Source organism: Hyposmocoma kahamanoa, unplaced genomic scaffold (genome assembly GCF_003589595.1).
Source record: "Hyposmocoma kahamanoa isolate Upper Pololo Valley unplaced genomic scaffold, ASM358959v1 160, whole genome shotgun sequence".
Lineage (NCBI taxonomy): Eukaryota > Metazoa > Arthropoda > Insecta > Lepidoptera > Cosmopterigidae > Hyposmocoma > Hyposmocoma kahamanoa.
Genome location: NW_020653575.1, coordinates 3,071,722 through 3,087,711, shown reverse-complemented (window position 1 = coordinate 3,087,711; position 15,990 = coordinate 3,071,722). Strand labels below are relative to the sequence as shown.

Here is a 15,990-nt window from a genome sequence, read left to right as displayed (position 1 = left end):
TCACCTATTTTTTTTGCTTAAGTAGGCAAGATGGGCAAATAGCCAGGGTTCCATAGCTCAACGGAGCTGTTTCCCGGTTTTATATTGGATCAAAACAAGCCAAATTCAAATTTAACGCTTAAGGCACCTTCATATTGGACGCTTATCTAAGCGCTGCAGTAGTGCCATTACTAATACTACTATAGTACCAGCACGCTATGATGGCCGTTTTGACGTTTGTCCGCTCATCAAATTTCATATTAATTCATAATTACGTTGAAGGAGTTAATTGCTGGACATTGTTGTCAATAGTGACGAGTAGTAAAATTTATGGAATGTATGATTTTACGACACAACACGGCATTTGTTGTTCGAAATTCGAAATTTTTAAAAATGAAATCTAATACGATCGTCACTTATGGGGTCGCTGGCTAGCACAACTTCTATTTTCGGCAAACTCGCGTCAAAGCTCTATGCAAAACAAAGCATTTCGAATTGACGGTATATTAAGTAAACATTTTTATTTTCGTTTTATTAAAACTTTTTATTCAGCTGCCCCTTGCAGTACCTACTCGTTATAAATCTAAAAAACTTACAGATGTGACTCGCATTTGATTATATTTTTTTCGATAATGAATTGAGATTTAACCTCACTATTGTAATCTGTCAAAGCGGCCATCATAGCGTACTGGTACTGTAGTATTTAATATTGTTTGAAAATTAGTGTTAGTACTCATTTTCAAGCAACACTTTTGAAGACTATATTGTATGAATATTAGAACAGACGCGCCACTGTAGCGCTTCTAGAAGTTTCAATTTATTCAAGTCTAATGTGAAGTCGCCTTTAAGATTGAAATTCAACTTTATGTCACTTATTGAGGTCTTAGCATAGAACAGACAAAATGTAAACAAAATATAATGACTAAAATTTATATTATCATTTGTCCGGTTGTGGCGAACGCAAAAGGGTCTCATTCAGCTTATGTCACAGCCATAATGAGGCTGCTGGTTTGAGGGTGCTGATTTTCAGTGAATAGAGGGTGGGCGAGAGAGAAGTTTGTCAGGGTGTAGCGATTGTGACATTCATGGTCTCTCTTACAGCAGTGAGAGACAGGCGCGATTATCCGTACGTACATATTATGTCTTATTGGTATACCCTTATAACTTTTTCAGGGAAAAGGCTGAGTAGCAGTAGAGTGTGAAAGAGTTTTGTCCAGGGAAGTTCTGCCACCTTACCTATTTTTGCTGATGAAGTTACTGGCACATGGGACTTGTCAATTTATGTTTCAGAGTAACGGGTTCAGCAGTAGCGGTGCTGCTCAGACCCTTGAGATTTAAAGCTCAAGACTCAATACTCAAGCTCTGAGTAGCACTGGAACTGTCATGGGTAGGCGTGGCGCTTATCAACAGGCCCACGACTTGTTTTGTACCGTCTCTTGATATCATAAAAAAAAGGTAAAGGCACATAGATTATCAATTTCAATCAGATTTCGAGTTCTTAGGTTTTCGCGATTGTTACGCATAGGAAATGAAACTATTTTTCCGGATTAAAATCGCGTATATTCGTTTTTTCAATTTTACATTAATTTTTACAAATTATTTTATTGAATGAATTTTTATTAAGTTCAATTTATTATTAATTATTAATGTAGCGTAAATTGGAATGTTTTGTAAAATTAAAAATAAGGTATTTGATTAATAACTATTGTAACTATAGTGAAAAAATTAGGTGGTTTGCATCAATATTAGACATAACTGGTTGAAGACTGTACCACCTCAGTCAACCGTGACCATGGGACCTGTAAAGGGCCCGAAACGTCGGTTTTGTTTGAAAAAACAGATATACGCGATTTAAATCCGGAAAAATAGTTTCATTTCAATCAGATTATCAATTTTATATCTCAGGGTGACGGGTGCAGTGGTAATTCCCCCAGGTTTTTATTATGGTTAGGCGTAACGCATACTAGTGGGCCCACGACTTGTTCATACTGTCACTTACTATTTTAAAAATGTAATAATACCAGAGTAATGCAATCGCAGATACTACAAGAGTTCCTCATAATAAGAAAGTAGTTTTTCGTATACTTCTACTTCACAACTTCACCTTGGACCGGCATCAAAGTCTGATAGGAAATTTTTCAAGAAAACACTTGTATATCCTCGATGTTATATCAAGAGTATTACTGCAGTCCTTACTCGTCTGCTCACTCGTTAACCTTGTGAAGGGGTTTGATTGAGATGTTCAGGGCTATTGGAAAACAGATAATATGTCAATATGTTGTTCACAGTGACAGTGGTTGCCTGTTACACTGATGCGTAAGCTGTTTTGAAAGCGATGTATTTTTTTAATAGTGTGTTTAGTTCCTTGTGAAAGAGTTCGTCCAGGGAAGTACTGCCACCTTACCTATTTCTGCCGCCAAGCAGTAATGTCAGCATTATTGTGTTCCGGCTTTGAAGGGCAAGGGTGCTGGTGAAATTAGAGGCACATGAGGCTTGTCAACTTAGGGTAACGGACGCAGCGGCAGTGCACCTCAGATCTTTGCGATTTAAAGCTCTGAGTACACAGAAAAAAAACGATTTCTACTAATAAGAAAGAGCAATTTCTCAAAATATTTCCTAATTCTAAAAAAATATTTATTAAAAGTAATTGAATGAATGAATGAATTTGTCTAGTCAATTTCGACGGTAATAGACGTGTCTGTGGTGTGTGTTCGTCGCTGTGTAATCCTGGCTATATAAGTGTTTTATTTTACGTCAGAATAGACACCAAAATAAAGCCTATAAAACAGACCAAGTGACAGTGAAATTCATGTTGTGATTTGTCAAGTATTATAGTGCTAAAAAATAAGAAAACTGAAAACCTAATTTAAACCTGCGTTCCGTTTCGTCATTTGTATTTACTGTCTCTTTCTCTCGCGATTCATACGTATGGTGTTATCTCGCTCTTTCAGCGGTGCAATATTTTTGCTTAACCTACCTGCTACTGCAAATAGTGTGAAAAAACAGTTTGTATAAAGTAAAATTCTTATAAACAATTAAAAATGATTTGTCTAGCATGCAATATCGCCATTCAGTGCATAGAAAGTGAGTCACTTGTTTGCTGTGTGTGCCGTTCTGCATATCACTTTAAATGTCTGAATATAACCAAAGCGCACTTCGTTCAAAATAAACACCAGTTAAAAAGAAAGTGGAGCTGTGAAAATTGTTGTAATGTGTCTAGGCGTCGTTATAATGGAGATGAAACTCCGGTAACTCCAATAACAAAGAAGATGTTTCAATCGCCCATCGAAAATACAAATACGTGTGAAAATTTTGTGAAAAACACGGGTGAGGGTGTGTTCGCTTCTACCGCATCGGCTGGGTCCACGGTTGCCGGCGGCGCGGGCGCTGTCACTACAACTCCTGCGGCGTTGGTTTCTTCTGCTGCAAGCTCGTCATCTGCTCAGTTTGACATCAGTCAAATAACGAGTTTATTCGACGCCAGATTTGAAAAACTTGATGCAAAACTGGACACTTTCTGTGTCTCCATATCGAAGGACATAAAGACGGCAATTGAGCAACTCAAGCTCGATTTCACTCGCACAACTGATTTTTTGGAGGGTAAGATATCGGACGTCGAAGGGTGCTACAAAAATATCAAGGATCAGGTGCTGGTTTTGCAGACGGAAAACTCTAAGTTGCACACGGAACTGTTTGCTCTCAAAACGCAGATCATCTCGCCAGAGAAATGTGAATCACTTCAGCAATCTATCGCCAAATTGCAGTACGAACTAAACGAAAAAGAACAGGAAGCGATAATTAATGACATTGAGATCGGCGGTGTGCCGGAGTATCATAATGAGTCTGCAGCACACTTGATCACAACCATTGCTGCTAAAATTGGAGTAAACCTGGACACCAGGGACATCGTGAGCGCGACGCGAGAGGGATTGGTGCGGCCGACACGAGTGGGTGATTCACGTGGCCCGCGCCGTGTTATCGTCAGGCTGTCCAGGAGGGCTGTGCGTGACGAGTTACTCCGGGCGGCGCGGTCGCGTCGAAACACTGACACCACTGGTCTTGGACTTCCATCGCATGATACAAAGAAGGTTTACATAAATGAAAGGTTAACAAAAACAAACCGCATCCTGTTCGCTAAAGCTCGGGCAGCTCGTGTAGCCATGAACTGGAGGTTTGTCTGGACGAGGGAAGGTCGAATTTTTGCTAGAAAGTCGGATTCTGCTGATTCACCAACTCATCGAGTGAGATGCGAAGAGGACATTGACCGTATTTTCAACAATACTCATGCTAAACAAGTACAGTGACTATGTGAATTGTGTAATATGCAAAAATCATTCTTATTAGAGTGCAATTTTGTGTATATTATAAAGGCTTTTGTAATATTTTTCTCAGTATATTTACTCTGTAGAACAAATAAAATTTTGTCTTGTACATTTGTTTTTAAAATGATGTTTTGGTCTGTATTTAAAAATGCTACTTTTAATGAATGCAGTGTCAGTGCAAGTCGGCTTACATTAATTAAATTTTTAGATGAAAATTTACAAAGTGTGTGCATTGTAAAAAGTGTAATCGGCAAACCCCTCTTACGAGTATATCAAGCATCTATTATTTATATAAGCTTTTCTGTTTTATTGATGATAGTCTACATTTTACTTAATGTGCTCTGGTTTTTTTATACTAACAAGTTCCACTTACTTTTATGTAAATGTGTAAATTTCAGTCAAAGTAAGTCAGTGTTGAATTTCATATGCTTTGTTAAATCTAAAGTAGACATACGATGCCTTAGCCGTTTTACAGTAACATTTTACCTTATAATTATAGCTGTATTTGTCGACTGGCCCAAATGTGAAATTCATTGTTATTATTTAGTTAGTGCATATCGCAATGTATGTACTGGCCTCTTAGAGCAGTCCGGTACTCGATGGTGTAATGCAAATAATTTTTTGTCATATACAAAAGTGAAATGTCTTTATTGTACAATACTGTTTGGAGTGATATATGGGTGCATTCTTTTTGTCATGGCCGGCAGTGATCACTACGCATTATTAATAATAATAAATGATACTTACCTACTAAGTTTTGGTTTTATATCTTACCTGAACTATCCCACTAATAATTTAATAATAGTCTTATTCTTATATTTTCTATTAATCATACTACTATATCTGCACGTTTACTATTTTATTGTTACTAATATTATTTGTTTTTTTGAACTAAACATACACAATAACAACTACTTATATTCTAAATGGTTAATACAAAATTTCTGAAGGTTGGTCTTTACAATGCTGGGTCGCTGGGTACTAAACATGATGAGTTGCAGTTAGTTATTAGTAATAAATTGCCGGATATTCTCGCAATAAATGAGACGTGGTTGCGGGAAGGGGAGGAGGGGCGAGCGCCGACCCTGGCTGGCTACCGACTAAGGCACATGCCCCGACCAACTGGTCAGCGTCGGGTACGCGGTGGAGGTGTAGGATTTTACGTAAAACGAGGCATACACGCACGCACACTGCCACATCCTCCTTCCCCTTCGAAAGCGGAGCAGATGTGGCTTGCTGTCAATATAGAATCTGTTCGTCTTTTAGTGGGCACTGCCTATAGACCCGAATGGTTCAATGTAGATGAGTTTTTTGATGCACTGACGGAATCATTGTTCTCGTTCGGTAACTATGATCATGTGATATTAGTGGGAGATTTTAACATAGATTGTTTTGATTCCAACAGTACAAAGTACAAACAACTTACACAATTTTTGAATTATACAAATCTCTCAAATTATGTCAATATGCCAACACACTTCACGTCATCTAGCGCTACTTTGATAGATTTGGTTTGTTCAGATGCTCCAATCCTACAGGTAAATGTAGATCATCGTCCGGAACTCGGTGGCCATGCAATTGTTATGACTGAATTTAAAATAAAACGACCCAAAATTAACCCTAAATTAATTTCGTACCGACCAATTAAACATATAGATTTGAAACTGTTCGACGCTGATCTTGAGGAGACAGGCTGGGATGGTATAGTTGGAATGAGTGATGTAAATGAAATGGTAGCACTATTCAACACTTTAATTTTAAATTTAATGAATAAGCATGCCCCAGTGAAGCAGGTTGTAATTAGGGACAAGCAACAGCCGTGGTTTACTGATAATGTCCGTCATATTATGAGACTCAGAGATAAAGCTCAGCGTCAGTACCGTAAGACAAATAGGGATACACACAAAACTCAATACAAAGTGATGAAACACCTTGCTAACACCAGTCTTTACCACGAAAAAACTGCTTTCTTTGGCCAGCAAATTAACTCCAATTTAAACAATCCCAAGTTGCTTTGGAAACGATTGAGGAATACAGTTGTCCCTTTCAAAAATGAGCCTGAACTTCCTGTGTTTTTGCGTGATCCTGATGCTATGAATGAAGCTTTTCTCGATATCCCGGATGACAATGGTGCATGTATGTCGGATCTCTCTTATTTTGAATGCCATAGACATAGCTCTGCGACTTTTAGGTTAACTTCCGTGCATGAGGACGAAGTAGCTAAGCATATTTTAAGTATAAAATCAAATGCCACTGGAGTAGATGCAATAAACATGGACATGATTATAATGACTCTGCCAAAAACCTTACGTGTTATAACAGCTATCATAAATAAATCCATCGAGTCTTCTACATATCCTTCTCTTTGGAAAATTGCCGTTATTCGTCCCATTCCTAAAAATAATAATCCCGCTAATGTTAAAGATTTGAGACCAATTAGTATTTTACCTTATTTATCCAAAATATTAGAGAAGGCAGTTCATGGGCAACTCATGCGCTATTGCGAAGCAAATGGAATTCTTCCATCTTTTCAGTCGGGGTTTCGCAAGCAGCGGAGCACTACTACAGCACTTCTTGATGTCGTTGACAACATTCTGGCTTCACAAGACATTGGAAGGGGTACGATTTTATGTTTGCTGGATTTCTCTCGTGCGTTCGATTCCATAAATATTCAAATGCTTCTTTCAAAGATGGCATATTACGGTTCTGACCACAATACCACGTCTTGGTTCAGTAGTTACCTTAATGGACGTTATCAAAAGGTAGTTATACAAAATTCGGATGGTACAAACATCGAATCAGGCCTCAAGACAATCCGAAAAGGCGTCCCGCAAGGCTCCATTCTTGGACCGTTACTTTTCATCCTGTATAGTAGTGATCTGGCTAAATGTGTTTTGAATTGCCGGTATCACTTGTATGCCGACGATTTGCAGATATACATATCATGCAATGTAAGTGACGTGAACTCTATGGTTAGCAAGTTAAATGAGGATCTGAGTCGTGTTTCTGCTTGGTGTTCTTCAAACAGCCTCGTTTTAAATGCGACGAAATCAAAATATGTCATACATGGCTCCCGTAGTCAGGTCCAAAAGATTATAAGTGCTGATCCACAAATTATTATAGGAGGTGTGGCTATAGAAAGAGTTAGCTCAGCTAGGAATCTTGGGCTGCAAATGGATAGTGAGCTACGTTTTGAAAATCACATATTGGATGTCACACGCTCTTGCTTTTATCGACTAAAAGTTCTGTACAATTTTCGGTCCTATATAAGCCAGGAGCTGAGAGTTCTGCTTTGTGAGACACTGGTATTGTCTAGGCTGAACTATTGCATCACAGTATATAGTGGCTGTCTAAAAAAAAGTTCTCAAAAATTGATCCAGCGAGTGCAAAATTCCTGTGCTCGCTATTGTTTTCGAATCCCTCCTCGCACACATATCACGCCTTATCTCAACAAATTTGGCATACTGAAAATGGATGCTCGTCAGAAATTGTATTTGGCCTGCCTAATGTTTGACATTATTAAAACCCGGAAACCAGATTATTTATACCAGAAAATCGATTGGTCGCGTCCTGTGAGGGGAAATACGTTACGATTGGTTTCAAGAAATGTCATAAACATCCCAAAACACAAAACGGCTGCTTTTCGCGGAGGTTTCAGGTATCGCGCCAGTAAGTGCTGGAACGATATTCCTCCTCCATTGCGTGACGTCACGCGTAAGCTACAATTTAAGCGTGAATATAAAAAACTTCTTTTGTCTAAACAGATATGTACTCGTATTATATAGTAACTCATAATTCTTTAATTCCCCTGAATCTGATACCTGTAAACCTAAAACTAAAAATCAAATAACCAAAAATTAATATTATTGTATTTGTATTTTATATGTATGTGTGGAAATGAGTTTTATTATTATATATTGCTTGCGCATCAGGCTTGACACTATGTTTTGCTCTTAACAATGTTTAACGTATTGACATATATATGTATTTTCTATTCTTTTTTTTTTGTTTTTGTGTTATATATATTTGCGTGTGATCATCACTTTCATCATCACTTTGATGGCATGGCTTATTGAGGTGCGATCGCTCACCATAATATGGTACTGGCAGAAAACCAGCGCTGATAGACTCTTTTCACGGTCTACAGTAATTATGCTGAGCCAGGGCCATTTCAGTACAAACTGTTGCATTTTAGGTATGACCTAGATGTTTTATGTAAAAATGTTGTAATTTTTGTTCTATGTTGTTTTGTGGTGTACCTTGTGATGTAATTGTAAATGTTTTGTTTCTGCTTGTGTTTGTACTGAATAAACGCTTTATCTATCTATCTATCTATCTATCTATAAAATATTGTCATTACAAAAATACTGCTTATCTTTTTCTAATACAATTTTACTCTTAATTTTATTCTAACTTTTAGACAAATACGTTCACTTGATGATTTTATTTCATTTCTAATCAATTAATTGGACATTACTTGCATCAAGAAATTTTCACCTCTTACATCAAATTTAAATAATCTTAAATGAATTCAAAAATTTCTTGAGTGTATTTTAAGAAAATATATTCTTAAACAAAAAAATAAGTAGTTTGCTATTCAGATTAATATTCTAAATTCTAGAGTATATTTTTAAAGCAACATTTCGTTGCGTTTTCATAGTCAATGTTGTCGTGACATTTCGCTGAAGGCGCACGCGGTAACGATTACTTTTACTTGTGCTTGTAATCATAAAAATCATAATCAGCCATTTATCCAACGAAACAATAAGTAGTATCTCTAGTTTATTCGGGTGTTATTTGTAGTCATAATTTAAGAAATTTGGCTTCAGCATGAAATCAAACTACGTTTTTGTAACAAGCACAACTTTAACATGCAATTAGTTCCATCACGCCACTGCTAGATGGCATTAGTTGTACTCTGAAACGCGATCGTTAACTTCGATAGTATAAAGTCATCTCTAATAATAATCAGAAATAATCAGAATTGATAGTGCTTTCTGCCGCGGAAAGATTCCGTCCTATTTCTACTACATTAAGGTTTGGCACTGAACTGTGTGCTTTCACTCCAGTGAGACATACTGTATCCATAAACCTGTAGTGTAAACTAATCCTTTTTGATATTAGAAAACATAAATCTTCAGTCAAATAATTAATTCCTCTTAGACATGGGGAATAGCGTTACATTTCTATCGCCGTGACTGTCGTTCCGGTTGCAAAAAAATCACAGTGATAAATCATCGTGATTTTGTCACGACTGTTACTTCCGTGACCTTGTCCCGCCTATAACTTACATCACGATATACGGTTTTTGCCAGCGGCTTCTTTCTAATACTTATAGCCGTTTTTTATAGAATGATTTAAGTTTTTACTCCCTTTGTAATAAGTTTCAATTCCATTCAAAAATTTGATTTTGTATTTAATGTAATTTTGTTTGTTACTTATTTAATGCGAATCTTTGGATAGTTAAAAATAGCAATAAAGTGTAATGTAATTATATTTCTAGTAGAATACACAAAAGTAGATTATACATAAATATAAAATACCAACTCTTCGTATAATAAAACAAATATACAAAAATATTTTACTTTGTTCATAAATAGGTTTATAATAACTGCTGCAGATTTTTTTCATCCGCCCCTTCTAGTAGTAATAAGCACCTACGACCCTTGTGAGTGAGCAAAGAAAGTCATCCTATTTCATTCACTCCCATCGCCGAAATGGCCCGATTTGAAGAGAACTACAACGAGTGGCGCGCTTAGTCACCACGAAACGGAGATCGCGCATTGTATCAAATACGTATGTAGTGATGTGAGTGACGGGGATAGCTATTGGAACGGAGGAACACCTATGTGACTTTGGAACGTCGTTCCTTCGGAACGAGTCACGGTCATACTGTTTGACTGCTGATCATCGTGATTTTTTCATCGTGACGTTATTTATCATCCACCCCTAGTACCTCTCAATTTTTAATTATTTTTTTTTTTCAAATCAAAATCGGACATTTCTAATAACAAATAAATATTTTGTTGCATCTAGAGTGGCTTTGTGACTTGAAGTAAATTGATTTGCTCTTGGATTAAATATTTGTGTCTTGTAACTAAAATACACTTTTGAGACGTGTTTTTACTATTATCAAGTAATTATTAAGTATTAAGTAGCATGGTGTAATCTATATCCTTGGATGGCAAACGTAGTAAATGTAAGCTGCTAGAATTATTAAGAACACTGATTAAGCTGGCATTGTCTTAAAAAAAGCATATATAAGTAAAATATATACGAGTATAACCGAGGCTAGCACGACAGGGCGGGATCTTTATGCTAGAATAGCAGTATCTCATGCTCTATGTCATATGCCCTATTAAAGCATGTTATAAATTAATTAGTCATAAATTTCATATTCATTTATTGCAATTCGCATGTATTTACAATAAGCTCAAAATTATAGTAGTTACATACACGTGTTATCCTGTAAGGGCGTAGCAAATTAAACTAATTATATAGGAACATTTCATAGAATAGAATACGTTTATTTGCCAGAATACAGTCATTACATAGGTCTTAAGTAAAATTAGATACATTGTATTCAACCTGTGAAGCCAATGTGCAAATATTAATGGCATTTAATGTTTAGGGCCGAGAGAAATATTTGTATGGCCTATATTTATTTCTCTCGTGAGTTTGGGTGTATTTGTGGTTGTCTATGGTTGTCCAAGACACCCGCGACACAGGGTTTCCCTAGTGCGAGGCTATATTGAGTGTGTGCGTTATTATTATTATCAGTCTCTATAGTTTCAAACTATATTATTATATAATTTGTAAATTCTAAGTATTCTTTATTACTATAGAAGCAATGTGTCAAAAGCCATTCTGTCAATTGTAATTTAAAAGTATGTCCGTGTAATAATTTAATTTTGTTTGGCAATTTATTGTAAATAATTATACACATGTTGAAGCAGTTATTCTTATAAATTACTTTACGACAACGAGGTTGGTATAAAAGATTCACAATTTTTGCTCTAGTTTTGATGAAAGTTGACAAATACTGTGCATGTATAGCAAAGGCAATATGTTTAGCCTTTTGAACAGCGGTTTGCAACCTTTATCGAACCACGCACCGCACGTCTCTCGAATACACTTCTTCTGGACTTCAAATTTAAACATAATCAATTGACATAGACATTGCATTATTATTTCTGTACTATAATGACAAATAATTATTAAATTGATTTATTAACCAAACACTTTTATCATCACAAAATCCAGACAAATTATAATATTTGTTTTAATGTGAAAATATTTTAATTTTTTTTTTAATACCATATTTTTTATCCAAGTTCATAACACAACGGTGTAAGAAAACGACTTCCCATAACAACAGCCTCATAATACAGAATGACCTCGTTCCGGCAGGGCGTCTGGCCCCGGGCCGTCTATTGTGGGCGAATGTATTTAAATACATGTGAGAAAAAACCTGGGGATGCATACAAATGCATTGCATGGGTCAAATTCAAACAAAAATATTTATTTACCAAGACAAGACAGCCTAGGTAAGTCAAATTACAAGAAATACAAACTTAAATTATATACAGGTATCTTAAACGTATATAATATACGAAGAGACCCAGACAATTATATTTCTATGATCACGTAAGTGCCTAGGGTAATTTTTAAAGAAAATATCGCATTCAAATTCAGCGCTATATATTACAGAATACATGTGTAGTGTACAGACGTCCATAAGGTTTCTATATTATTTGTTTATTTGCAGTGGAGCTCTTGCAGTGGAGTACTTACCACCTTACCTATTTCTGCCGCCAAGCAGTAACGTGAGCATTACTGCGTTCTGCTTTTGAAAGGGTGTTTGGTGAAATTACAAGCACATGAGACTTGTTAACTGATGTCTCAGGATGACGAGAGCATTAGTGTTGCCCCTCTGATCTTTGCGATTTAAAGCTCTGAGTGACACTGCAGCTGTTATGGACAGGCGTGTCGCTTACCACCAGGCGTACGACTCGTTCGTCCTGCCGCTTGGTATCTTAAAAAAAATCATATCTAGTCTACGTTACAAAATTGACATAAAGGCGCTTATGCTACGAGTATGATAAGAAAATTTCAATCCATTATGTTCTGCGGCTGTGTAGATTGAAGTTTTGGCAGCGATGCCAACCCAATGCATAAGCGCTGCAATGGCGATGCAATAACGATCTAGTCGATAATCGTCCACCTTTACACGCGCGCGATTTTAAGCAGCGATGCAAACGTGAGGCAAGCGCGCGTCTGCATCGATACAAACGCGCGATTGCATTGCTGCACTTGGGATTTATTGGCGCTTGCATTGATGCAATCGCGCGTTTGTACCGATGCAGTCGTGTGTATGTCTATAAATCGCAAGTGTCGGGCGTATCACGAACGCCAAAAGCCGCCGTCTGCAACCACTCTTAGCTGTTTTATATCCATTTCATGTTTGTTTACAAATCTATCTTTACCCATCCTGTATAGTTAGGGAGGTCAAGTCCGAATGGCGATTTTATTATTAGGTGTAAACCTAATAAGGCTTCGAAATAAGTACTTACTCTTATCGATATCTTAATATGAAGATGTTTATTATTATCATCCACAGTATGACTAATAGATAATAGTAGAAAACTGCTTTTTTTTTTTAAATCAGATTTCGTCCTTCGTGTTTTATGAAAACAGCCGAACATAATTGTAATTGAGACTCTTTTTTTTATGAAACCAAGTTACGGGACGAACACGACAAGACTCGTATGCCTGTAATTATACCAGCACCCTTCAAAACTGGAACGCAGTGATGCTCATATAACTGCTTGGTGGCAGAAATAGATACGGTGGCAGTACTTCCCTGGACGAAATACTGCTATTATAACTAAGCTTTGGAAAAAAGCATGACGGATTATGACTCAAATTCTCTTAGAAAAGATTTTAATAATAATGATGGTCATTTCCTTTAAATTTACACAACCAATCAAAATAAGTACTCAACATTGTGTATCGTTTGGAGTGAACTCCAAAACTTCTACATGAACAATTATTTACACTCCACCGCGTGACCTCTTGGACACGTGATTCCAACCCGAATAATCAGCACGTGGAGGCATCTCGTTTCATTTTACCTTGATATCTTGACCTACTGCGTATTGCGCTTTACACTTTGTTTATCTATATAAATCTGTTTGTTTAGGCCACTTGAAAACATTAGACTTATAAATTATGAACCAGCTATTTTTGTTATTATCGGGAGAATAGAGTTTTTGAATAAGTACGAACAAAACGTGCGCCTGGTGGTACCTGGCAGTTGCAGTGCCAGGAACCACCACTGTTCCCGTCACCCTGAGATTTTATTATCCATATATATTACCCATCAAAACCAAAACGCAGTAATGCTCACATTACTGTTTGGCGGCAGAAATAGGTAAGATGACAGATGACAGCTCTACTGTTTAGAGTACCGCTAAATCAGTATATCAAAATTAATAGCTGTTTAAAAAAATAACATGCTGATATTTGGATCGAATTCCAAACTTAAAATCTATGCAATAGAGAACACGTGAACTTAACGCCTGTATCTTGGGTGTAAATTGTTTTTTCCACTGTACCCCTTATAATTATAAATCTATGATGTTGCAATTGGTGATGTGTTGTCATTAGAGGTAGGCGTTCAAATGAAATGCAATTTAAAAGATTGTTTTTTTAATATAAGCCCACAAGCGCCTTTCAAGTTTAATACTGAACAATATATATTTCTTTTACAATGGCCTACGCTTCAAGTCCCGCTGTCAATGTTTCTTAAACAAACTAATTCGTCAATGTAAATAATAATGTTATAAATAAAAATAAAACGTAGTGTTTTACAAATAAATTTACTTGTATTAAAAAACCTTTGGTGGTCTACTGTCGCTTTTCTTTTTTTTATATAACATCAAGTGACGGGACGAACAAGTCGTGCGCCTCATGGTAAGCTACACGCCTGTCCATAACAGTTACAGTGCCACTCAGAGCTTTAAATTGCAAAGATCTGAGGGGCACTACCACTGCGCCCGTCACCCAGAGATATAAGGTGACGAGTCCCGTGTGCCTGTAATTTCACCAGCACCCTTACCCTTCAAAACCGGAACACAGTAATGGCGGCAGAAATAGATAAGGTGGCAGTACTACCCTGGACGAACTCTTTTACAAGGAGCTCTACTACTCCTGCTTTCCGCTGTCAAAGCATTATTGCAAGCTTTTTTTAACATAAACCCTTAAACGTTTTTCTAACGATTTTGTAAGCTTCTAACTAAAATGTCAAAAACCGCTTTTATAAGCATGTTTATTTGAAAAAGTACAAAGTTTTAACGTTTAAAATTGCAGTATCTCTAGTTGTCACTTCCTGCCTAATATTTCAGCTGTATGAGTGTAAACGTACACTTGATTTCGATGAACCCTGGCCTTGTAAATAGCGATACACACACTTATGCACCTGTTGAACAACCACACATGTACATTACACGGACATGCACTTTCAGTGGGGGATGCACGTAAGACAGAAAGAGAAGGCAATATAATTTCAGGACGTGTATGCAAAAGGTGGGAGGAAGAACGCTATATTTCAGATTTTTAGGTTTTCAGTGTCTACATATTGAGTGTGCCGCGCTACTGCTTTAGTAAACTATTCGAGTTTATATGATCCTGGTACGTGCAAATGAATTTCAGACGGTTAACAATTTGTTAATAGCTCCCATAAATGGCGCTGTTGCTTGTTTATACAAAAATGTATTAGAATATTAGTGGCCTTATATGGTCAATGGTGACCACTCAGTTTTACAACATCATTTGGCAAATAAAAAAAATATTTTCTCCTAGTCTCGAAACTTCTAGTATTCTTGAATAAATAAAGAATCGTTAGAAGTGATAGGTAAGACAAAATTTTAGGATTATATTGTTAGGATTTAGTCTCTTTGGAAGAGAGGGTTTAAATCGTGGTGTACCACTGAAAGGGTTGTAACCCTAACAACCGTGATCAGGATCATGGCAGTAAAACAGGAAACTTCCGGTCCACAAATTTATTTAACGTGAAGTAAAAGGTAAAGTAAAAAAAACTGTAACCAATAAAAGGTAGACGTAGAAAACAGTACATTAATAAAAAAAACACTCCCTAACTTAACCTAAAAAATGGTAGATGTTATAGATTTAAGGCATTTACCCTTTATCGGGTTTTATTATGTTGAATTACAGGTATTGGATAGACTGTTAATCGCTCATTGTAGTCGATATATAATTTACATTGATTGTGTTATGATTAAACTTGAAAAGAAATAAAAATTACACAATTTGATTTAGTAGTTCAGCCCGCTATCGCGGTCAAGCAGAGAATGACCGTGGTACGAAGCAAAAATGAGAAAGCGAAGGAAGATGGAACAATTCCAATTTAAATACAAGCAAAAGAAAAAATGATACGATACAAAAAGGTGAGATGAGAGTGTAAGGAGGTCACACCGTCACACCATGCTGGTTCAACACAAAATGGGGACCATGTTCTCGTGGAAAATTGTAAAAATCTTCTCCGTATTAGGTATCTTAAAAAATTATACAAAATTCATAAGCATGCCACCAGCAGGCAGGCATTCGTAGTTTCTGTCAGTTTGGTTGTATCTTCTCATCGTTGGTAGACTTTAGACTTTATTGCTTT

General features: G+C 36.6%; 2 protein-coding genes across 2 annotated transcripts; both read left to right on the top strand.

Annotated features, from left to right (window-relative positions):
• The first annotated feature begins 3,248 nt into the window (after nucleotides 1-3,248).
• Nucleotides 3,249-4,283, top strand: LOC113225457. The gene has a single exon (XM_026457773.1). It carries the CDS (start codon nucleotides 3,249-3,251, stop codon nucleotides 4,281-4,283), a length of 1,035 nt encoding a protein of 344 aa, XP_026313558.1.
• A 944-nt stretch (nucleotides 4,284-5,227) lies between these two features.
• Nucleotides 5,228-15,547, top strand: LOC113225456. The gene is made up of 2 exons (XM_026457771.1): nucleotides 5,228-6,437; nucleotides 15,537-15,547. The coding sequence occupies exons 1-2, from the start codon at nucleotides 5,228-5,230 to the stop codon at nucleotides 15,545-15,547; spliced, it is 1,221 nt and encodes a 406-aa protein (XP_026313556.1).
• The last annotated feature ends 443 nt before the right edge of the window (nucleotides 15,548-15,990 follow it).

What these genes read in the sequence shown, in the direction of transcription:
- LOC113225456 (XM_026457771.1), top strand. Translation starts at nt 5,228, where the DNA reads ATGGTTAATACAAAATTTCTGAAGGTTGGTCTTTACAATGCTGGGTCG.
- LOC113225457 (XM_026457773.1), top strand. Translation starts at nt 3,249, where the DNA reads ATGTTTCAATCGCCCATCGAAAATACAAATACGTGTGAAAATTTTGTG.